General features: G+C 40.4%; 1 protein-coding gene across 1 annotated transcript; it reads right to left on the reverse strand.

The window, feature by feature from the left end:
• Nucleotides 1-21,537: 21,537 nt before the first annotated feature.
• Nucleotides 21,538-23,490, reverse strand: LOC133905242 (uncharacterized). Its single transcript, XM_062346975.1, has 3 exons — nucleotides 23,274-23,490; nucleotides 22,739-23,131; nucleotides 21,538-22,598 (listed from the first exon to the last, which is right to left on the reverse strand). The coding sequence occupies exons 1-3, from the start codon at nucleotides 23,277-23,279 to the stop codon at nucleotides 22,530-22,532; spliced, it is 468 nt and encodes a 155-aa protein (XP_062202959.1). The 5' UTR covers nucleotides 23,280-23,490; the 3' UTR covers nucleotides 21,538-22,529.
• Between the last annotated feature and the right edge of the window lie 1,468 nt (nucleotides 23,491-24,958).

Raw genomic sequence — 24,958 nt, forward strand, 5'->3', positions numbered from 1 at the left:
CTGGCTCCACCGTGGCTGCCCCTACTGCGCCGGCCTGCCGCACCCTCCCCGATTCGCGACAGCGGCGGCCAACTGCCATCCGAGCCTCTGCCCTGGGTCGTGGATCCCAGCGGCCTCCGATCTCCCCTTCAATGGCGCCTAAGTGTGCCCAGGCACGAGCGTGCTTGGGGAAGGGACTTCATGACTCCTCATGCACGCATGCGAAAAGGGAAGGGGTCGGCACACCCCCTCACCGACGTCCTCACCGGTGCGACTACACCACGATCGGCTCCGATCCGGCCTCCTCATCTCCGGCGACTGGCTCAGGCTTCCCCGGCGGCGCGCCCTCGTTCACCGGCTCGGATCTAGCCCCCTCTTTGGCGACCAGCTCAGGCTTCCCCGGAGGCGCGCCCTCCTTCACCAGCTCGGCTCTGGCCCTCCACCCCTCCAGCGACTCAACCTCTTCCCACATGGCGGCAACAGTGAACAATGAGGAGGAGAGGATGGCAGTTAGGGTTGAAACCCTAAACTACCTCCTCTTTCCTCTTATATGGGGGCGGGGAGGGGGAGTCTGGCTAGGCTCATGGGCTGAAAGGCCGAAGCCCAGGTTGTCTCGGCCCACAGGCCGAGAAATCCTGTTGGACCGGCTATTTTTCGTAAAACCCTCCGGGTTTCCTCGTAATTATAGCACAGTCTAATATTTACTGTTTACAGTACTGTAAAATTATATTTTACCCCCTGTCTTTAACTATATTTACGTTCAATACTGTTTTATATTGTAAATATTTGTTTCTAGACCCTGTTTTATCTAGAAATTTGTTATGTCCCATGTGTTTGCCCTTGTGCATTCCCTATGAAATACCATTATATTTACAACTTTTTTTGCATTTGAAATTCTATTTCATGCAAAAATACTTATTAATGCAAATTAAGTGATTACCCCTTCCACTTGACAAAACACAATGTTCCAAATCTTTGCATATTGACCATACACTATGTAGTACTCTATATACTACTGCGGGATCTACACTATGTCTAACACATAGTGATTATCCTTAAAGTGCGTCTCCAATGTCAAAATTGGAATAAAGGTCTACACTTTTTCGGGTGATTACCTAAGTTCATATCTCATATTGGCTATACACGAGGTAGTATCTATGTACTACAGCTGGATCTACACTATATTTACCACATAGTGACTATCCTCAACGTGCGTACCCAATTTGAGTATGAATTAAAAAAAGGTCTACACCAATTTTGGTGATTACCTTCATAGTGTTAAGACAAGATTTGCATAACACAAGTTACTAGGATTCAAGGCATCTAGTGCATAGTTACAGATTATACTCCCACTACTGCAAGATCTACACCATCTCAGTGACTACCTTCAATGTGTTACCAATATAATTTGAGGTCTACACTATATAATTCAAGTATCAACTTGACTTTACAATTTTTGCACTATTACAACATTACCATGATTCTTTAATTTAGCCAAAGTGTAAATTCATTCAATCATTGGTCAATTTGTAGGACAAAATGTCCAATGGCGAGTTCGAAAGACTCGAATTAGAATGTAAAAACTATCTAATATGGGCAATGGACATGAAGATAAGTCTATCATCACGCGGACTCATAACGGTGATTAATCCAAGAGGGAGATCTGCTACTTCAAGATCAAAATAAGTATGGGGCTTTATACTTCATAAGGCACCATTTACATTCAGATTTAAAATCTGAATACTTGATGGATGAAAATCCACATGATCTATGGAACTCGCTCAAAGAGCGATATGAACAGCAAAAGGTAGTAATACTGCTTGAAGCACAGTGCGAATGGTCCAACATTCGCCTCTAGGATTTTAAGTCCATTGGAGAATACAACCATGCTATTCACAAGATCTGCTCTAGGTTACTATTTTGTGACAAAGCTCCCACAGTTACAGAGAAAATTGAAAAAACTTTGTCTACAATGCTTTCTGCCCATAAGGTATTGCAACAACAATACCGTGCTAGGAACTACCAGCACTGTTTTGAATTAATTCACACTTTACTTCAGGCTGAAAAGCATGATGAACTTCTTTTGAAGAATCATCACCAGCACCCTACAGGCACTACACCTTTACCTAAAGTTAACTCCAATATTCAGAATACGAAGAAGTATGATGGCAACAAGAGCCGTATAAAGAACTTCAAGGGCAAGAAGAACCGCAACAAGAAGCAGAAAATCAATAGAAACAACAAGGGGAAGGGCATTTTCAAGAACAACAAAGACAAATCTAACATTTGTCTTAAATGTGGTTGCTACAACCACACAACTAAAAAATATCGTACCCCAAAACACTTGGTTGATCTCTACCTAAAATCCGTTGGACAAAGCTAACCATCTCAAGGCAAAAGATATGAAGCTCATTTCAATCTTCAACCTGACACCACTAGGACGACAAGTTGTTCCCAAAGAATTCATGAAGAATCGAACAACGACATCACTCTGCAACAGCATGAGGACCTTGAGAGCATGGACAATATGCTCATGGAATTTGTTTCCAATGACTTATTTGGAGACCTCAATTAGACTCCCAATTAATTAGATATTGTTATATCTATATCATACATAGTGTTGTAATAGGTTGTTGTCATCTTATACTATATTGTATAATGTATCAGCGCATTGATACTCAATAAACTTGTATATTATATATAGATATGTATGGGCGACAATCCGATGGAAGAGGAAATGTGCTTAGTGGATAGTTGTACCACTAACTCTATACTAAGGGAGACTAAATATTTTGAAACTCTTACAAATAGTAAAGAAAATGTTTTAACAATCGTGGGACGTGATGCTATGATTGTTGGCTCTGGTTGCACCATAATCACTCTCCCTATGGGTACTCAAATTAAAATCGACGATGCACTATTGTACCAATAGTCACAAAATTCATATGGGCTACTGAGGAGTAGGCAATGATCTTCTTAAGATCGATCAATTAATGCCGAAAAAAAGGATTTCGGGTATAGTTTTTCTTGCGATGGCCCAGGGTGTGGCGGTACCAGAAGGCAAACTTCTGTACAACCAATTTAATAAGAATGCAAGTTAGACCCCAACCATTGAAAATGACAAGTAAAGTCAAGTTTTGGCTATATTGAAATGATATCCCGATTCAACACGTACCCTATTAAGTTAAAGAGATATCCGTCAAAATGGTTTCCATATCAAAACCCTTGATGAAAAAAAGAGGAATATCTCCTCATTACCAAAATTAATGGATATGCCAAAGAAATACTAGAAAAAATTCTCTCTTTATCTTCAGGATTGTACTATACATACATCAAACCCGTATCACATGTTGCGTATAAGGTAATTTTTCAGAATGTTAACACATTCCAAATATGGCATGATCGCCTTGGTCATCCCGCTGTCAGGATGATGCGGAAAAATTATTAGCAATTTAATTGGTCAAGACATAAATAATACCAAATTCCCACGATCTTCAAATTTTGTGTGCACCGCATGCGCCACACGGAAATTGATTTTAAGACCCTCTTATCTTAAATCTAAGCTGAACCACTCAAATTTTATGAACACATTCAAGGCGATATATGTGGTCCTATCTAACCATTAACTGGATAGTTCAGGTACTTCATGGTTCTCATTGACGCATCTATACGATAGTCACATGTGTATCTTTTGTTCACAAGAAATCATGCTTTTGCCAAAATAATTGCTCAAATTATTAACTTACGAGCATATTATCCTGAGCATAGAATACAATCCATTCGAATGGACAATGCGGCTGAATTCACCTCACGTGCCTTCAATGATTATTGTATGGCCCTAGAAATTCAAGCCTAGCATCCAGTACCATAGATCCATACTCAAAATGGTTTGGCCGAATCTCTCATCAAGAGAGTCAAGCTCATTGCACGACCATTATTACATAATTGCAACCTACCAACTTCATGTTGGGGTCATACAGTCTTACACGCTGCTCACTTAATTCAATTGCGACCAACTGCATATCACACTGCTTCCCCACTGCAATTAGTACGTGAAAATCCTCTAAGCATTTCCCATGGGGTATAACTCTCTGTAGATCATAAAATACCTCGAGCCCCTCACAAGGGACCTATTTACAGACCGGTACACAGACTGCATATTTGATGATGAGCATTTCCCGATATTAGCGGGAGATTTCAAGTACCAGAAACAATGCTAGGAAATCAATTGGAATGCCACAAACATTTCCTCCTCAGATCCACATACTCAAGAATCTGAACTTCAAGTTCAGAGAATCATAAATTTACAAAATATTGGAAATAACCTGCCAGATACATGTACTAATAACAAAAGTGTCACTAAATCCTATATTCCTGCTAGGAATGTGCCAGAAAGAGTGGAGGTACCAAACAAAACCACCCAACTCCCAAATCAAAATAAGAGGGGGAGAAGTACGGTCATAAAGGATAAAGTTTCTTGCAAGCTACCACAGAAACAAAGAAATCTCTCCTCCAAAATAGTAAATGCAAATCAACATCAAGTTAAAAGACACCCAAGGCATATGGGCACTATACATCCAGTGGATGTTCAACATCCACATCCCAGCACAACTTTGCACACAAATACTGATGCTGGGACATCAGAATACCCAGACTAAATTGAAATGGGAAATCACGATGAGTCAGAAAGGGTAGATGAAATTTCTATAAATTATAATGATTCTAGAGAATCATTTGACAGAAAGACTACAATTGTCGACACATATTTCTCCTCAAATATTGCAAACGACCTTCTCAATGATTCAATCCCAAGACCATGACAGAGTGCTGCAAGCGCTCGGACCGGACACAATGGAAGGATGCAATCCAAGAAGAATTGCACTCGCTCTCCAAAAGAGAGGTATTTAGATCAGCAATACCTACTCCTCGTAACATTTTCCCTATGGGATACAAGTAGGTTTTCATCCGCAAACGGAATGAAAATAACAAGGTGGTGAGATATAAAGTGAGGCTTGTAGCACAAGGGTTCACGCAGAGAACCGGTATTGATTTCAATGAGACTTATTCTCCAGTGATGAATAAAATCACGTTCCGATATCTAATTTCATTGGCAGTACAAAATCATCTATATATGCAATTGATGAATGTAGTGCCCGCATACCTATATGGGTCACTTGATTCGGGTTAAACATTCCGAATCTAAACGCAAATCATAACATGTATTGTGTAAAGCTTAAAAAGTCACTATATGGCTTAAAGCAGTCTGGAAGAATGTGGTACAATCGACTAAAAGAATTCCTTCTACAAAAAGGATACTCCAACAATGATGATTGCCCATGTGTCTTCATAAAGAAATTGTCAACAGGATTTTGTATTATCTCTGTGTATGTTGATGATCTGAATATCATCGGAAATATAGAAGATATAGATGAAGCACACAATCATCTAAAAATGGAATTTGAAATGAAGGATTTTGGTAAAACCAAATTTTTCCTGGGAATACAACTCGAGCATCTTCCTTCAGGTATTCTACTACACCAAGCCGCATATACCAAGAAAATATTGGAGAAATTCAATATGAAAAAAATCATATCCTTTCAAGACTCCCATGGTTGTTCGATCTTTTGATATGGAGAAAGATCCATTTAGACCAAGAGAGGAAGGAGAAGAGATACTAGGACCTAAGGTTCCTTATCTCAGTGTCATTGGAGCGCTTATATATCTTGCAAATTGCACTAGGCCTGATATCGCATTTACAGTAAACTTACTAGCTAGGCATAGCGCTACTCCAACTAAATGCCATTGGGCGGGAGTCAAGAATATCTTTCGATATCTCCTTGCCTTCATAAATCTTAGTCTTTTCTTTCAAACAAAACAAGATAAGAATATGATTGGATACACTAACGCTGGCTACTTATCAAATCCCTAAAATGCCATATCACAGACACACTTCGTGTTCTTACACGGTGGAACAACCATTTCTGGGAAGTCTTCAAAACAGAATCTTGTGGCTACATCCACAAATCATTCTGAAATAATTGCATTATATAAAGCATCACGTGAAAGCGTCTAGCTTCACAGAATGATCAACCACATATAACAGTCATGTGATATTAGTTCCATTGCATCACCAACAATTATCTATGAAGTAGTTCTACATGCAATGTTCAAATGCAAACATGTTACATAAAGAGTAATATAACTAAACATATTGCTCTTAAAATGTTCTATCCTTATGAATTGTAAAATAATGGGGAGATAGAGATCTTGCAAACTAAATCATGTGATAATATCACTGATTTATTTACAAGTCCTTATCAACTTCTGCATTCCAAAAATATGTTCACGGAATTGGCATGTGACAACCGCAAGATTTGCATGGTTCAGAGGGAGTTGATCTCTGAATAATAACCTGTTCATATTATATTGCACTCTTTTCTTTCATGAGTTTTTCCTATACAGTTTCTCATAAGATTTTTAATGAGGCAATATCTACTTTATTCCTCCTATTTCTCCAAGAGGTTTTCGAAGGTTTTAATATGATCCTAAGATCATAATTATTGCTCTCTAAGCTAACCAATGAGTTTTTCCCTCCTAGGTTTCTCATATAAGCTTATAAATGAAGCATTAACTGATATATATACCATATCATCTTCTCCTTATATTTTCACATTGGGTTTAAAGGAGTTTTAATGGTATATCAACATACTATTTCTCCTTATATTTTTTCCACAGGATTTTAGAGGAGTTTTACAACGAAAAGTTTACATACAAGATAATTGATCAAGATGAAGTGTTACAAACTGACATCCTCTTTAGATAAGCATGTGATCAATTAACCATCTAATTGACATTAGCAGTTAGTAAATGGAATGACACCAGTTGGAAGGCAACCAACTGCTGAACGGACACTTTGACGTCCGTTCACTGTGTGTTATATATGTAAACAATATCTATCAATAAGTATGTTTTTGATTCTCTCAATCTCTCGATCTACTATATCTCTACTCAAAAATATTTTCACTTGTTCTTTTATTTTCTTTTCTCCAGGCCGTGTAACACCTGTAAAAGATTACATGGAAGGTACATGCGCTTCAGCACTCACACGCACAGTAAGCACATGGGCACCAGTCGTGTGTAAAAAACTAGCAAAGTGTGGCCCCACATTTGCACGGCTAGTTTTATTATATTTTTTGTCTAACTCTGTTAAATTAGACAATATTTCTTTTATGCACAATAATATTGTTCAACGGGCTTATTGCTTGTCTTGTTTCAACGAAAACAAAATTGCTCAAGAGCTGTTCCATGAGAAATATGATTTGATCCAAATCCCAAGTTAACAAGAAGATGGAGGACCTGGGAATAATTGTCACTAATGTTCGCCTAGACGGTTGTCTAGTCTAAGGGTAGATGCAACTCTACGTAGCTAGACCATCTAGATGGACAACTTTAGTCAATGACGGCCTAGTCGGCGGAGCTAGACGGTTCCTGGACATGACCAAGCGACTACACGCGTGACTAGGCTGGCGTTTTGGCGATGCAGACTTTTGGTACCTGGCGGGTCTACGTGGGAGCAAATTTCGTCCGCACTGAACTATTTCTCACACAAAACCTAAACCACTATTCGGTCCATTCCCCATCTGTCATCTGCCATCTTTGTCTCGACTCTCCTCTCATTTGTCGCCCCAGCACACCCACACCATCGCCCCCTCCGCTCCTTAACTCCCTTACTATCTAGTTCCTTCGTCGTAGACAGGTCCTTGCTCTACTCCCTGGATTTGTGCTCCACTTCCGCTGGTACGGCTTGTGTGCTTTGCTCTATTGCCTATAATGCTAGTCTGCTACTACTTTTGTGTGGTGTGTGCTCTGCTTTGCTTGTGTGCTCTGCTGCATCCTACTGCTAGCTTGCTACAAGGCACGCTTTTGTTTGCACGTCTTGTGATGGATTGATGCCTAAATCTCACTTGAAATTATAATTGTTTGTGGTTTTATGCTACAGTATAAAATCGTCTAGACAGCCTAGATGCTAGTTACAGGGTGACCGTCTGTTTATGTCTTAGTGTCTAGGTGAATACTAAGTGTGACCCTCCATCAAACACAAAAATTAAAATTTCCGATATGATCGTTAGACCAACTAAACAAACTTACCAGGAAACCATACTCAAAGTCACTTTTTGAAACCTATATTTAACACATAAGAAGAATTTAGTTTCTCACAACTCATCAGCAATAACTTCTTCCTTTTATGATAATAATGGTGTTTCCTTTTCATCTTAACCCCTGTCATTTAGTTGCAGTGACCCTGTCATTCAATCTCAGTGACATGTATTAATCTAGTGACCCTGTAACTCAATTGCCGTGATATGTATTAAATCCACCTGTTGTTATTACTTAAGTCTGATATTAAGCTATATTAAATCCTCCAGGTTTAGTAATTATCATATTTTGTAACATTATAACCTAGATCTATCAAATAAATGATGTATATCATTCTTTTTTTCTATGATTACCATATGGTAACTTTTAGCCCATAAGAGTAAATGCAATGACTTCTTTTCTTTCAAATAAAGAATCAAAATTTTGCTACTTTGTATTGCGTTTGTAAAGATTTAGAAACTTACGCAATAGAAACGATCCAGCTATCTGACCATGCACATGCGGTCCATCTCCTGCGTGTTGAAATCGTCATCGCAGTGGACGACAGCATGGCCTGCTATTCGTACCCGTAGCGTTGTTCAGCCACCTCCAGCAGCTCCACCATGAATCATGATTCTCTCGTGCTCCTCATCGTCGAACTGCATTGTTAATTTCAACGTCAGGCCTTGAGTTACAACGATTTCTAGACCATGTGGCACAAAATCGTGCAGGGCGCCATTAATTACTTTGCATCAGAATGCTGCTAGGTGAACAAACTATTTCTCTACAACGTTACTAACGCTACCATATATAAGCATCCACCAACTTTTTCCCCTTGGCCGTGGGCAGTGGACTCTTGTTCTGCAATTAACAGGGACATAAAATAATTTGCTTGATCACATACTGCATTGGCATACCTTTATCTTCAGTTGTGGCATGAACCATGCATCTACGATGTATCTTGTTCACTGCATGCTGCTTGTATGGCCTGATGCGTGACCGTTGACCGCACTGTTGTTCAGCCACCTACAGAAGCTCCAACATGAACATCAGTCCTCGTGTTTTGTTATGGCGTTATGCGCATCCGCTTGATACCTGCTTGCCACTGCATGGACCATTCTTTTGTGTTTTGCCCAAGACTCTTTTATAGATCAACAGATTTCCTACGAATGCTGATCACCCTGGGATGGAGAGGTGACTGTTTTCACGGCTGTCTTGGACTCGCATCATCAATTTCCACACGCAATAGGGCCATAGCAAAGACAGCGAATATGTCAGAGATGCTCGTGATTGGAAAAAAAAAATTATGACATCTCACTACTACAGAATCATTTTTTCACAATCAGCTTGTAACCATTTTCAAAGTCAAATTTTGAACCAACAACAAAGAGACTATAAAAATGGGCAACTATTCCAGTCGATTATAAGAACCAACTACAAAAATCTTTATTACAGTCCGTTGCTTAACCAAACCAACTAAACTAACCAATGTATTACAGTCGGTTTCTTTAGCGAAACTGACTACAATATTGTGCTTATTGCAGTTGGTTCATCACATAAACCGATCGTATTATGGTAAGTATTACAATAGATTCGTTAGCAAAACCAACTGCAATATTCTCCATACTACAGTCTGTTGTTCATATGAACCGACTGTAATGTTCTCCGTATTATAGCTAGTTCTTCAAATAAATCGATTGTACTATGGTGAGTATTAGAGTCGGTTTGTGAAAAAATATTATGCATATTGAGGCTTGAACAATAATGTGGTAATATAGATCATTTGTAGAAAACAACATTAACTTTAAAACAATTTTAAAAGGAAGTAAATAATTAAGTGAATAATAATAAATAAACAACCACCTCAAGATTGATGAGCCCATGGCTCTTTCAGATACGATCAATACCGCCAATAATCCTCAAATCATATAAGGTCTAATTACAAAAGTATGTGCACGACAATTAGACCATCAGGTGAACTCGTTTCTCGTTGTTCATGTTTCCTTGGATGGATTACTACTAAATTCTTATGATATGCTATACTTAGGAACGTGGGAGAAGCACTGCAACCTTACCCGGATGTTACCCCTCGAAGGCCAAGTCTACTCGGACTCAACGCTGAGCTCTAGTCGAAGTTGTGGTCGTGGTCAAGTCACAAGACAGTACGTCAGTAAAACGAGCATAACTCTCTCATACAAAGTCCGTTTTAAGCGTTCTTAGACTTGCTAGGGTGCATTTTTCTATTGGTTCATACCATGATTGTGCTGATTTCGATGTAGTGCCCATGCAAGCATGTTCACTTTTGTTAGAATGACCATGAGAGTTTAATACTGATGCAACACATCATGGTAGAAGTAATAAGTACACCCTTATGCATAAAGGAAAAAAAATAATTTTTCTGCCTTTAACCCCTGTTGAAATTGTGAAATGTGAATAAGTGATAGCTAAAAATAAGAGAAAAGAGTTTGAGAATGAATCTGAAAATCAGCAAGTAGTGGAAAAAGTTTTTGACCCAAAAAGGAGGAAGCAACAACAACTTCTAAGTTCGATAGAATTAGACTAAGTAGTGGAAAAAGTTTTTTGACCCAAAAAGGAGGAAGCAACAACAACTTCTAAGTCCGATAGAATTAGACTGAAAGGGTGTGTTATGCTTGCTACTAAATCTGATCTTGCTGAAATTTATGCTAATAAGCTGCCATGCTATGCTTTGATATGCAAAGAGGTCTTAGTTTCACTCGAGAATGTATCTAGCTCTTTGCCTCCTACTGTTGCTAACCTTTTGCAGGAGTTTTTGGATGTATTTCTAGCTGAAGTTCCCCCGGGATTACCACCAATTCGAGGGATAGAACATCAAATTGATTTTATTCCAGGAGCACCTTTGTCAAACCGTGCTGCATTAGGACCAACCTAGAAGTGACTTAGGAAATTCAACGACAAGTCCAAGACCTTTTGGATCTCGGGTACGTACGAGAAAGTCTTAGTCCTTGTGTTGTTCCTATTCTTTTGGTTCCTAAGAAAGAGGGTAGTTGGCGTATGTGTGTTGATTGTAGAGCCATTAATAATATTACTATAAGATATCATTACTCTATCCCTATGTTAGATGATATGCTTGAAGAGTTGATGGTTCTATAATTTTCACTAAAATTGACTTGCGAAGTGGATACCACCAAATTAGGATGAAACTTGGAGATGAATGGAAGACTGTATTTAAAACTAAGTTTGGTTTGTATGAGTGGTTAATAATGTCTTTTAGGTTAACTAATGCACCTAGTACTTTCATTCGATTGATGAACGAAGTTTTACGTGTTTTCATTGGAAGATTTATGGTGGTTTACTTTGATGGCATCTTGATTTACAACAAGTCATATGAACTGCACTTTAATCACTTACGTACTATTTTCAACGCTTTGAGAGATGCACGATTATTTGGTAACCTCAAAAAGTGTATGTTTTGTACGGATCGAATCTCTTTTCTTGGCTATATTGTTACTCCACAGGGAATAGAGGTGGATGAAGCAAAAATTGAAGCCATAAAGAGCTGGCCAACCCCTGAGACTGTTACTCAAGTGAGAAGCTTTCATGGTCTTACGGGTTTCTATCGGTGATTTGTGTGGGATTTCAGCACCATTGTTGTTCTATTAAATAAGTTTACAAAGAAAGGAGTAGTTTTCAAATGGGAACCTGCACAAGAAAAAGCATTCAAGTTGTTGAAAGAGAAGCTTACCATGCTCCATTGCTCTAACTCCCTAATTTTGGTAAAACCTTTGAACTAGATTGTGATGCTAGTGGGATTAGAATTGGAGGTGTGCTAATTCAAGAAGGTAAACCTGTTGCTTATTTAGTGAGAAATTAAGTGGGCTAAGTCTGAATTATTCCACTTATGATAAAGAATTGTATGCTTTAGTTCGTGTACTTGAAACTTGACAACATTATTTGTGGTCCAAAGAATTTGTTATACATTCTGATCTTGAATCGTTGAAACATATAGAAGTCAAGCTAAATTGAATAAATGACATGCTAAATGGGTTGAATTTATTAAGTCTTTTCCATATGTCATAAAACATAAGAAAGAAAAGGATAATGTGATTGCTGATGCGCTTTCTAGGCGTTATACCATGTAATCTCAACTTGATCATAAGATTTTTGGTTTAGAGACTATTAAGGACTTATATGCTACTGATTTGGATTTTAAAGAAGTGCTTGAACACTGTAAAGAAGGGAAAATATAGAATAAGTATGTGCTGAATGAAGGATTACTCTATCGTGCTAACAAGCTATGTATTCCAACTAGCTCCGTTCATTTTTTGTTGTTACAAGAGGCACATAGAGGAGGATTGATGGTATATTTTGGAGCAAAGAAGACTCAAGATGTGCTGGCCACCCATTTTTTTTTGCCACAGATGAGATGAGATATCGAATGCTAGTGTCCCAATGCACCAATTGCAATAAAACTAAGTCTCGCTTGAATCCACATGGTTTTTACATGCCTCTTCCTATTCCTAATGCACCATGGGAGGATATTTCTATGGATTTTGTTTTAGGACTGCCTAGGACAATGAGGGGGGGGGGGGATAGTAAATTTATAGTTATGGATATATTTTCTAAAATGGTACATTTTATACCTTGTCACAAGAGCGATGATGCTACAAACATAGCTGATTTGTTTTTCAGGGAAATCGTTCGACTACATGGAGTGCCTAATACTATCATCTTGGATCGTGACACAAAGATTTTGAGTCATTTTTGGGGATTACTTTGGAATAAATTAGGGGCGAAGCTGCTGTTTTCTACTATGTGTCATCCCTAGACCGACGGTCGAACAGAGATTGTCAACCGTACATTAGTGACCATGTTACAGGCTGTTCTAAAGAAAAATTTGAGGATGTGGGAAGAGTGTTTACCGCATATTGAATTTGCTTACAATAGGTTGGTACACTCTACCACCAAGGTAAGTCCGTTCCAGGTAGTGTATGGATTTAATCCCCATGCTCCTATTGATTTACTACATTTTCCAACTTTTGAAAGACTTAATTTAGATGGTAAGACACGTGCTGGATTTATTCTTAAGTTGCATGAAACAACTAAAAAGAATATAGAGAGCATGATTGAAAAGTATAGGATTGTTGGAAGTAAAGGTAGGAAGGAAATAAAATTTGAACCGGGTGATTTAGTTTGGTTGCATTTGAGGAAGGATAGGTTTCCAATTTTAAGAAAATCAAAGTTGATGTCTAGAGATAATGGACCATTTAAGATAATTGGGATAATCAATGACAATGCATACAAATTAGACGTACCTATAGATTTTGGGGTTAGTAACACATTTAACATTTCAGATTTGAAGCCCTGTTTGGGAGAAGAAGATGAGATCGAGTCGAGGACAACTCCAATTCAAGAGGAGGAGGATGATGAGCCCATGGCTCCTTCAGATATGATCAATACCACCAATAATCCTCAAATCATACAAGGTCCAATTACAAGAGCACGTACACAACAATTAGACCACCAGGTGAACTCGTTTCTCGTTGTTCATGTTTCCTTGGATGGATTACTACTAAACTCTTATGATATTTTCTTACTTAGGAACATGAGAGAAGAACCACAACCTTACCCGGATGTCACCCATTGAAGGCCAAGTCTACTCGGACTCGCCTCTGAGCTCTAGTCGAAGTCGTGGTCGTGGTTGAGTCTCAAGACAGCACGTCAGTAAAACGGGCATAACTCTCTCATACGAAGTCCGTTTTATGCGTTCTTGGACTTACTGGAAAGCTTATGTTGAGCCCTTTCCAATGGATATATGGATGACTAAATATTCCTTATAGTTTAGTCAGAGTCAAAGGAAAAATATGTTGCATCACCGTTCTGGACCCTGTCGGGTTTTGTAATCGTGTCGAGGTCAGAGTCCAGGTTGTGCACACCTCTTTCCATGGCTGCACAACCCTAGGTTGACCCCCTTATGTCCCCCTATAAATATACGGTAGCTGTAATAGTATAGGCTTTAGTTTAGCTTAGATTATTCTGTTTTAGACAGTTTCACCGTTTATCGGTTTGTTGAACCTCAAACTTGAGTACTTCATTAGTAATTAGGAATATTCAGATTGTATCCACCTATTCTTGCTTGTGTTCTCGATTCGCTTGCAGGAAAAGTCTTCTTGGTGAGGTCAACCGCGTCTTGGCACGGTTGATAACCATGGAGTAGTGGTTGCGAGGGTTCTCAATCTGTTCTGTTCAGAGCCTTTGGGATCATGAACGTCGAAGCTCTACCAATCGAATTATCATATTACCTTTCGAAAGGTCGGGCAAACGCACATCAAAGATTCTAACTATCTTGACTTAAAGTAACCTTCCAACATCTCAACCATGATTCCCACCACCAAGGTTCAACATCTCAATCATAGTTCCCACTATGGTTGACCAAACAAACCAAACTATCAAGTTCTAATCATGTGTGGTTTTCCTTATCACTCATAACCGTGAGTATGGCTAATTAACTAGTTTTACACTCTATAGAGGTTATATACTTTACCTACAAGTCATGATTATACATTGTACCTATGCCGATCAAACACTTAAACACTTCCAAGGTGTGCGGCTAGAAAATTACTACAAAGACTTTATAATACCCCTCTCAATATGTGCAATCCCGCTAAGGTTTCACCAACACATGAATACACCTTATCAATGGAAGCCCCCTCTTGTGTCTTATAGAAACCCTAAAAGTATACCCTTCCATTCCATACAAAAAAATGGTCTACACAATACCGAGAGTAAAGCAAATTAATCGGCTACACCCATCTCATACCAGGCTTGTGGGTGTACTTCCAGGGTTTCAGCAATGAACATGTAGTGATATCACCACCTACAAAAATGGTTATAGCCACAAACAGGTAGTGATAGTGGTGATATCATTATCGGTTCTTGGCTCCAACCGACAGGGATAGAGCAGACATCGTAGCTAGTTTGTAGCCAATTTTGGTGGGTGATTGTAGCGAATATGGACCTTTTAGGGCATGTATGTGATTTTGATGATTAATGACAACATAGTTAATGGAACTAACATGTTTGTCAAGAATATAATTGAGTAGGTCTCATGGATGCAACGCATGAAGAAGCCGCCGAAGTGAGACAAAGATTGGATTGAATTGGACAATTCCTAGGAAAAGTGTACACGCCGATGGTCCGGCGCAGAGGCATTGGTACACGCTGGAGCATTCTTCCCTGCTGCTTTAGACATGCCAGATAGTCCGGCGATGAAAAGTTGGCTACACTAGAGCATTTTCCAGAAATTGGTTGGCTGTACATGCCAGATGGTCCGACGATTAGAGGCTTTTACACACTAAACAAATGCACAAGAGAAGTGGCTCGGTTGGCTCAGGTCTATACACCGGATAGTCTGGTGATGGAGTTAAAGGTAACATCGGAACATCCGGTGTTCTCAATGAGTTTGAGTGGAGTTCCAACGGCTAGTTTTTGCTGCTATACACGCTTGATGTTCCAGTGTTTGTACTACTATTAACACTGGAACATCCAGTGGTCATAGTCTTTTTGACCGTTGGAGCAATGACTAGTTTACAGGTTTGAGGCTATAAATACCCCCTTGAAGGAACTGGAGTCCAGAGAAGCTCATATACACTTGAGAATACATCCAAGCCACCAAAGTGCTAAAAGTTATTATCTAAGATAATTTGCACAAGATTAGGGAGTGATTAGTTCTATTAGGCCTAGAGAGAGTTGTTGCTAGCTATTGCTTCCTAGAGATGGGATCAAGAAGTGATCCTACAATGTATCAAGTAGTACGCCGGCGCTTTAGAGTCTTGATGACTCGCCGGCACCATGAGCCTTGATGCCTCAAGCTTGTCAACCCTCTTGCTTCGTATGCAGCGGTGGCAAGAAACTTGTACGAGGACGTGGAGACCCTTGCCTTGGTGGCTCAAGCTCCGTAGTGAATACGGTGACAAGTGACCGAAAGAGAGGATTGTGGTGAGCCTTACCTTTGTGGCTTGGTGGATTAAACCACTTGAGGCCTACGTGGCTCAAGGGTCGTGACCGGGTGTCGACCGGGAGCAATAGCTTAGGTGACTGCTCCAATGTGGACTAGGGGTGGTGTTTATGCTATCAGTACCACGGGATAAAAATCTTTTTGTACCGAGTTTGTTCTCTCTACCTTCTTTAGGTTTCCGCATTTACATATTTGCAATTTATAATTGCATGTTTACCTTACTAAAGTAGTTTGCTAGGATTGGCTATATATTACAAACCCTTTTGAGCGGTAGAGTAGACACACCAGATAAACCTAGAGCACATTGAGATAGAAATTGATATAGGTTTATCTTGTGAAGTTTTTAGAGTCGATAAGTTTTAGATGTTCTAATTAACCCCGCCTCTTAGGACGTCACTGATCCCTTTCAATTGATATTGGAGTCGGGGCTCACACCTTTCACAAGGATACATCGATCTAAGTGGCATTTGAGCCGTGGTCTCTTTTTGATTGGTTAGTCTTCACCGCGTATTGAGTTGTGACATCTGGGATAGAGATGGATTTCGGTAGAGCTCCACATTTTAACGGCACTCATTTCCCCCGGTGAAAAATTCTAATGACTTTTTTTCTACAAGCTAAAGGTTTAAATGTTTGAAGATTCACCGAGGAGGGGATGAAGGAACATCTCACAAACAAGGAGAGCAATTCGATGCCTTCGTGAAGAGTATCCTTTTATCTTCTCCATCCATCGATGCATTCGACCAATTCTCACTAATGCACAAGATATTTAGACCAACCTCATTGAAATACATGAAGGCACAAAGGATATGTGCAATGAGAAATACCATGTGCTACTCTCTAAGCTCAATATCATTAAACAATTTGTCCATGAAAGTGCTAATGATATATACTCACGTTTGAATATTCTTGTCAATGAGATCAGTAGTCTAGGTTTAACGCTAATTGGAGGCAATCAAGTGGTGAGAATGATACTTCAAACTCTTCTTCCAAAATACAAGTTGATTATCTCCATCATCTACGATAACAATGACATTAGCAAAATGACTTCAAGCCAAGTACTTGGCAAGATCACCGCTCATGAGATTACCATGAACATCAGAGTTGAAGCTTCATCCTCATCCAATGCCAAGAACCTTGCCCGCAAAAGCAAGCAAACTCCTTGCCCACACATGAAAGGGAAGATGAGGAGGCAAGAGCAAGATTCAAGCTCAAGCAAAGATGATGGTGATGATGATGAAGAGAGCGAAGAAGAAGATGAGCAAAGCACCTCATGTGACGAAGAAATGGATCTCCAGATCACCAAGCTCATCTCAAGATTGGAGAAGGACATCAAGAGGACCAATGCCAAGATTGATCATTCAATCTCCATTAAAGACTTGGTCAACATAATTGATCATATCAAGAGAGAGAAGAAGACAAAGAGCAAGAGGGAGATAAGGGAAAGAGCTAAAGCATTTACAAGCATAGAAAGATGGGTGTGTGAAGATGAAGATTCAAGCTCAGGTGATGAGAGCTTTACTGTCTACTCCTCAAAGAGAAGCTCCTCCTCAAGGTCGTCATCACGCAAGTCATCATCACACAAATGCCTTATAGCTAAAGGTATGGAAAGCGATGTAAGTGATGATGAATCCAATGAGGATTCACCCTCTCAAGAAGAACTTCTTGAATTGATTAATGAGCAACAAAGGGCCTTAAAAAACAAGCTAAAGAACTTAAGAAATTCAATGCTCTTAATGACATTCTTGCTACATTTGTTTCTAATTATAAATAATTATTGAGCAAATTTGAATTGCAAAACAAAGAGCATTAAGAGTTTAAGGCAAAACTTGAGGGCATTGAATCTTAATCTAAGACCCCTTTGAGGCAATCTACCTCTCTTTTTAATTTCAATTCTAAGGTAGATGCTTCCACTTCTTGTGATAATTTGATTGATCTATCTAGCTCACCCCTTTGCAATGAGATATATGTTGAGAATGTTGTTGCAGAATCATGTAATGATCTCATTGCACAAGAGAACGATGAGAAAGAAGTGGAGAAATTCAAGAAGGACTTAGCAAGATCTAAAGGCAAGAATCATGTCCAACCTTCTCAAGATAACCATGATTACATAGTCAACAAGCTTGCAGAGGGGTCCACCATAACATGCTTCAAGTGTCATCAAGAAGGCCATAAGTCCTGCCAATGCAAGCAACTCAAGAAGGAGATCAAGGAAAAGAAGAAGACGATAAACGTCTCAAACAAGACCTCCAACATTTACACCAAGCGTAATTACAAGATCAAGATTAAGAGCAATCACTACAAGCTCAAGAAGAGGAACAATGGCAAAGTGGTTGCACACATGGTTGGGCGAAAGGATCGGAGGTGGAACCAACTCATTTGGGTGCCAAGGAAGTCATCACCAACATGAAGGGCCCCAATTAGTTTGGGTTCCAAATAAGACTTGAAGTCCATGGCTCAGCTCGAGAGATTTGGAGACTTGACATACAATATGAAGTGAAGGTTCAAGTAAAGAAGTCAAGTGTACAAAATTTGGCGCATTGATAAAGACCTTGATCATGATATACCCAAATCCCCCATCCAAATATAAAAGAGGTAATGGTACCTAGATTTTTGTTCATGTTTTTGTTATGCATTTAGTACATTTGCCTTGTCTAGGATTGCCTATGCATATTTCATTTCCTTGCAATCCCTAGTGTAGGTTTTTTATATGGTAGATTATTTTTGTTTCTCTCTAACCCATGAGTAACCTAAATGATTAATTAGTTGTAGTTTCTTTTCATGACACTTGTTTTCAAGTAGTTTTCCTTGTGCCATGAGTCCAATCTATAGGATAAATTCCCTTTTATCATCAATGATAAATGCATGTCTTTTACAAGTATTCGACACTTGTATGCATACATTTAGGGGGATCATATCCTATGAGTTCTGATTTTAAGACTAATATGTGTTGCAAGTGGCATCTTTTGTAGTCTCGTTAAGTAATTTATAAGTCTCCAGAGATATTCAATGCTTATTCATCAATCGATATTATTGTCAATTTCGTTCATTTAAGCTACCTCCATGCATAAGATGGCTTAAACTTTCTATTTCTACATATTATTTAGTTGTGCATATATTGTTACATACCTATAAGTGGTTCATCACAAGTGGGTCACATTATATGTATGCATACATGTAAGGGAATCTTAGACCATATTATATCATTTTTATGAATTGTGATCTTTTTTTATTTCAAATGGTATCCACATAACCATTTCATTTGAATTCCTATAAGTGGTATCATCCTATTAAATCATGGTTCATGAAGATCTCTCTCGTGTGTTCTAACGTTTTTCCTTGAGTTCAACATGTGTTTGTATGCCGTTTGAGATTGTTGACAAAGGGAGAGAATTTTGACGACAAACAAGATGCAAGATTGGTAAGCAAGATGCAAGATTATTGATAAAGGGAGAAGCATGATGCAAGAAGTGCACATGGAAGTATCACAAGTGATATCAAGGCAAGGAGCTCTTGCATATGTCGATTAAGGGAGATAGTGGTGATGGAGAAAGAGGAAGAATTGTCTCTATGGCAGTCATAATAAAAGGGGGCTAAAGTGAAGGTAAGAATAAGGTATGACAAAAATGGGATTTTTTCCTTACATAGTATCATTGGTTTTTCTTACAATTGGTATCATTGGTTATTCTTACCATATATCCAAACAAAGTGGTAAGGCCTTGTGCACTTTACAATTGTTGTCATGCATTATTAGTGGACTTTACAATTGGTATCATTTATTATTTTTCACTTGCTTTGTTTGTGTTGTTATCAATCATCAAAAATGGGAGATTGTAACGAACATGGTCCTTTTAGGGAACATATGTGACTTTTGTGATTAATAAAAATATAGTCAATGGGATTAACATGTTTGTCAAATATATGCTTTAGTAGGTCTCATGGATGCAACACATGAAGAAGCCATCGAAGTGGGATGAAGATTAGATTGAATTGGACAAGTCCCAGGAAAATTGTACACATCGGATTGTCCGGTGCAGAGGCATTGGTACACGCCAGAGCATTTTTCCAGGCTGCTTTTTATATGGCGAATGTTCTGGCAATAAAGAGTTAGCTACACCGGAGCATTCTCCAAATGTTGGTTTCAAGTGATCAAGAGTTTGTTGTACACGACGGATGGTCTGGCGATCAGAGACTTCTACACACTAGACAAATGCACAAGAGAAGTGACTCAGTTGGCTCAAGTATACACACCGGATAGTCCGGTGATGGAGTTAAATGTAACACTAGAATATCCGGTTTTCTCAATGAGTTTGACTAGAGTTCTAATGGCTAGTTTCTGCTGTTGTACACGTCAGATGTTCTGGAGTTTGTACTATTATTAACGCCGGAACATCCAGTGTTCACAGTCTTTTTAACCGTTGGAGGAACGGTTAGTTCGCGGGTTTAAGGCTACAAATATCGCTCCACTCGGTCATTTGAAGGTGTTGGAGTCCAGAGAAATTTATATACACTTGAGAAGACATCCAAGCTACATAAGTGCTAAAAGTGATTATCTAAGGCAATTAGCACAAGATTAAGGAGTGATTAGTGCTATTAGGCCTAGAGAGAGTTGTTGCTAGGTATTGCTGCATAGAGAGGGTATCAAGGAGTGATCCTACCATGTATCATGTGGTACACTAGCGCCTTAGAATCTTGGTGACTTACCGGCACCCTGAGCCTTGGTGCCTCAAGCTTGTCAACCCACTAGCTTCGTGTGCAGCAGTAGCAAGAAGCTTATACGAGTACACGAAGACCCTTGCCTTGGTGGCTCAAGCTCCAAAGTGAAGAAGGCGGCAAGTGACTGGAAGAGAGGCTTATGGCGAGCCTTGCCTTTGTGGCTTGGTGGCTCAACCCACTTGAGGCCTTGGTGGCTCAAGCTCCAAAGTGAAGAAGGCGGCAAGTGACTGGAAGAGAGGCTTATGGCGAGCCTTGCCTTTGTGGCTTGGTGGCTCAACCCACTTGAGGCCTTGGTGGCTCAAGGGTCGTGATCGCATGTCAACTGGGGGCAATAGCCTAGGTGGCTGCTCCAATGTTAATTAGGGGTGACGTTTATGCCATCGATACCATGTGATGAAAATCCTTTGTGCCAAGTTTGCTTTCTCTACCTTCTTTACGTTTCCGCATTTACATATTTTCAATTTACCTTTGCATGTTTACCTTCCTAGAGTAGTTTGCTAGGATTGGCTATAGGTTGCAAACCCTTTTGAGTGGTAGAGTAGATACACTAGATAAACCTAAAGCATATTGAGATAGAAATTAATATAGGTTTATCTTGTGAAGTTTTTGGAGCTGATAAGTTTTGTCCTACTTCACCCCCTCTTAGGATGTTACCGATCCCTTTCAGTGATGCAGACTCTAAATCATGATACACAAGATCTGGTAGATGAAATTCCATTCCTTTTCATAAAAATATCTTCTTTCATTTTGACGATACCGCTGTAAACATTGGTGACCTTGATATTGCCAAAATATGCCTTATTATCGTCGTTGTCATCGCCGTCATCATAGCTCTCCTCCTTGGGCTCACGCTCTAACTCCTCCTCTTCCATGGGCTTAGGCTCTGAGTCCTCGTTTTCCTTGGGCTCCTCCTAAAGGTCTGAGTACTGACGCTGGGCTCCTCATTGTTGACCGATGGTGGCGCTTACTCGCTGTAGCCAAGCTTGGTTAAAAGAGCCTCCACCTAGTTGTCAAACTCGTTATAGCAGTTGGAGGACAGTGTGAACAATGGTTATGGTGATGGTGTAGAGGGAAGCAGCTAGGGTGATGGCAAGGAGGAGGTAGCCATGGAGTGGATCTTTGGAGAGTAAAGTGAGAGAAAGAGGCTAGAGTGAGAGGGAAAACCCTAACTCTCCCGTGTGAATATAAAGCACTCGCACCATCCACTTGCCTACCCTTCTAGGTTACTCAAGAAGGGAATTTACTATGATACTACCATATCGGACATGGATCGTGTAAAATTCCGTCTAGAATTATACCGTGGATGCTCATGTATAGAACCATTTGTGATGGTGGACGATATCACAAACGGTTCCTAAATGCAACTGTCTAGGATGATACCTGATATTGTTATTGTAAGGAGCCGTCTGTGATGTTTCTATTTCCTAGATATTTTTTTACCCAAGCTCCACCGAGCTACAAGCAGACTATTCAACCAGTGAATTATCTTTCACAAATGAGTTTTTAAAACCAACTGTAATGTCCTGTCAGATATGTGTCCTCTGTGGACAAGGGTGAAAGTATGACCAGTTAGATGAATTATAGTTGAAAAGTACTATATTGTACTGTAGGAGTAAAAAAATAATAGAATTGAAGAAAGGCTACGTTAATATAGATACATAGAGCAAATAGAAGAAAAAAGAATAAAAAAATAAATAAGGTCGGTTTAATTTATTCCGTGGATACAATTGATTCCGAAGCAACCCATCCATTGGCTCCTCGTCCTCGACTCCTTCTGCATGTAACATTAATCGACAAGACAAGATGCATCCATTCAGTCCATAATCATGTATCGGTAACATTAACATGTCTGAATTGAGTTACGCTAATGAGAGCAACAAACTAAGACGAGTTTTTTAACATTCGCTCACGTACCCTTCGTCTCGGCTCGTCGGGAACGAAGTCCATCGGGGGCACCTGGTACAGGTCCGCGTCGACAGACCGTACCAACCGCACACCGGTAGTGGCGGCCTTCACCGGGGTGCGCGCCGCTGTGGTCGGTGGCGCGGCGTCGGACGCCCTCGCGGGCGTCGCATGATGAAGCCCCCGCTTGCCGCCTCTGTAAGACTTATCCACGTCCGGCCTCCTGACCTTCATGGGTGGTGACTTCCGAGGGGGCGGCGAGTACTTGAACCACGCTTCGCTGCGGGCATCCTGTTCGGGGGCCAGCGCGTACCACTCGTTGGACGCCGCAGGCGTGGACAGCTCGCCGCTGTAGTAGTAGTAGTTCCACTCCCCGAACGCCGGCACACGCCGCCTCCTCCCCTTCTGCACGTACGTGAATGCAAAGCCAAATCAACCAAAGCTCGTCGACGATCACTTTGGTAAGAAAGCCTCATCAAATTATTAACTACGTAGATCAACAATCAACTTCAATGATTAATTCCTTTCACAGTTTCACTTCACTTACCTCCATTTGGGTAAACAGAGGCAGACAGAATGAGAGAAGAAGAGATCAACCGACGGACCAATGCATGATCAGATTTTGTGAAGTGAAGCCTAGCTAGCCATGTGGTGGTGGTAGGAGATGGCCGTTTGCTGGACGTGTTGCTATGTACTTATAGCCGTAAAAGGTGAGTGCAGCTAGAGAACGAACGAGGCCAAGTGTGAGGCCCTGGACTTGTACAGAGGAGTTTGGCACGGAGAAAGGAATGACGGGATCCAAAGCAGCCGCATGGTAGGGCCCTTCCGATGAAGGGCAGGGCTCCTCTGCAGCGCGCATGCAGTAGAAGCTACTACTACGCACTGCAGTGTACAGCTCGGTAGCCAGGTGTAAGGTGGGGGACGACAGAGCTGCAGAGCTGCGGAGTGTGGGGTGGTTTAAATGAGTTTGACGTCGCTTTTGTGGACGAACGCACTAGATGGCGTGGTTTCTTACTGTGGCCACTTCATGGCCTGCCTGCGCCGCGCGTGGCGGTGGCTGTGGTCGAGCTGTACTGACGCTCGCAGAGTGGCAGCATCGGTGAGGGCCCCGGTTGTCGCTGTGGGGATGCAGGGGTTCAGCGAGTGTTACGCTTCATGCATTTACGATTCTATCTTCTAGGGATGCTGTGATCTGTCCATCATTAGGGAGCGATGTGTTATTAGTTTATACTGCATTAGTTTAGTAATTTATATTGTGTCCATTGGTTGATTATCTCTGACGTGCGCTACTTGTCTGCTCCTTTTCCCGTTTCGCCACAAAGTGTAGAAACTGGGGAAGGGGTTCGAACCCGGTTCGTACCGATTTGGTAAAACCGTCGCACGCCGCGCGCTCGTGTTATTTCACACAGGAATCATACCTTTCTAAATCTTTCGGTTGCACGAGGCAAACACGGGTATGTCAGCAAGCGAGAGGAGTCAAAGAAATGCACGGAAAGATGATTTTGACCTTTCTCACTCACCACGATAGACTTCGGGAGGCTGGAAGTGCATGTGAACGGGCCGGCCATCGATAAGTAGGGCAAACAGATGTCCAGCTCCAAAGTCCACAGTATGTGTCAGTGGCTGCCCGCTGGGAAGGGAACCGGTGGTCTTCACACGGTACTACTACTGATTTCGGTTGCTATGCTGACAAATTTGAAGCTGAAACAGTATATGTTGCATGATTACTTACGTGTGTTGCTGTAGATTCATGATTAACTAGTCATCCCTTGTTAGGAAAAAAAAGTAGGTGTTGCTAGTTGAAAAATGTAATGATTAACTGCAAATTCCTTAATTTTGTTAAGTTTGGACGGTTAGATTGAAATCAAACGACATTCAGTAATACCCAGCCCCACAAGTCAGCACGTTCGCCTCCTTTGTCCTGTCTACCTCTCCTACCTTACCATGACAACCAACTGTTTTTTTATCGTTAAGAGAAAGTTTATTGACTCTTGTTGTTACATAAGATGATAAAATCACATAAAAATTTATTTCTGGTCCCTGTATAGCTCGTATGCACATAGCCAAATAAAAGAAAAAGTATAATCGAAATAGGAATACATGAAATGGAGTGAAAAGATCCGATGCAAGGGCTATGGTGGAGGGGCATGGATCCGGAGTCTAGACTCTTATCCAAATCGGGTAAAGAACTCACTGACCACCCATTGCAAATGTGTGTACACCACTGTCACC

The sequence above is a fragment of the Phragmites australis genome, chromosome 22, assembly GCF_958298935.1.
Source record: "Phragmites australis chromosome 22, lpPhrAust1.1, whole genome shotgun sequence".
Classification (NCBI taxonomy): Eukaryota; Viridiplantae; Streptophyta; class Magnoliopsida; order Poales; family Poaceae; genus Phragmites; species Phragmites australis.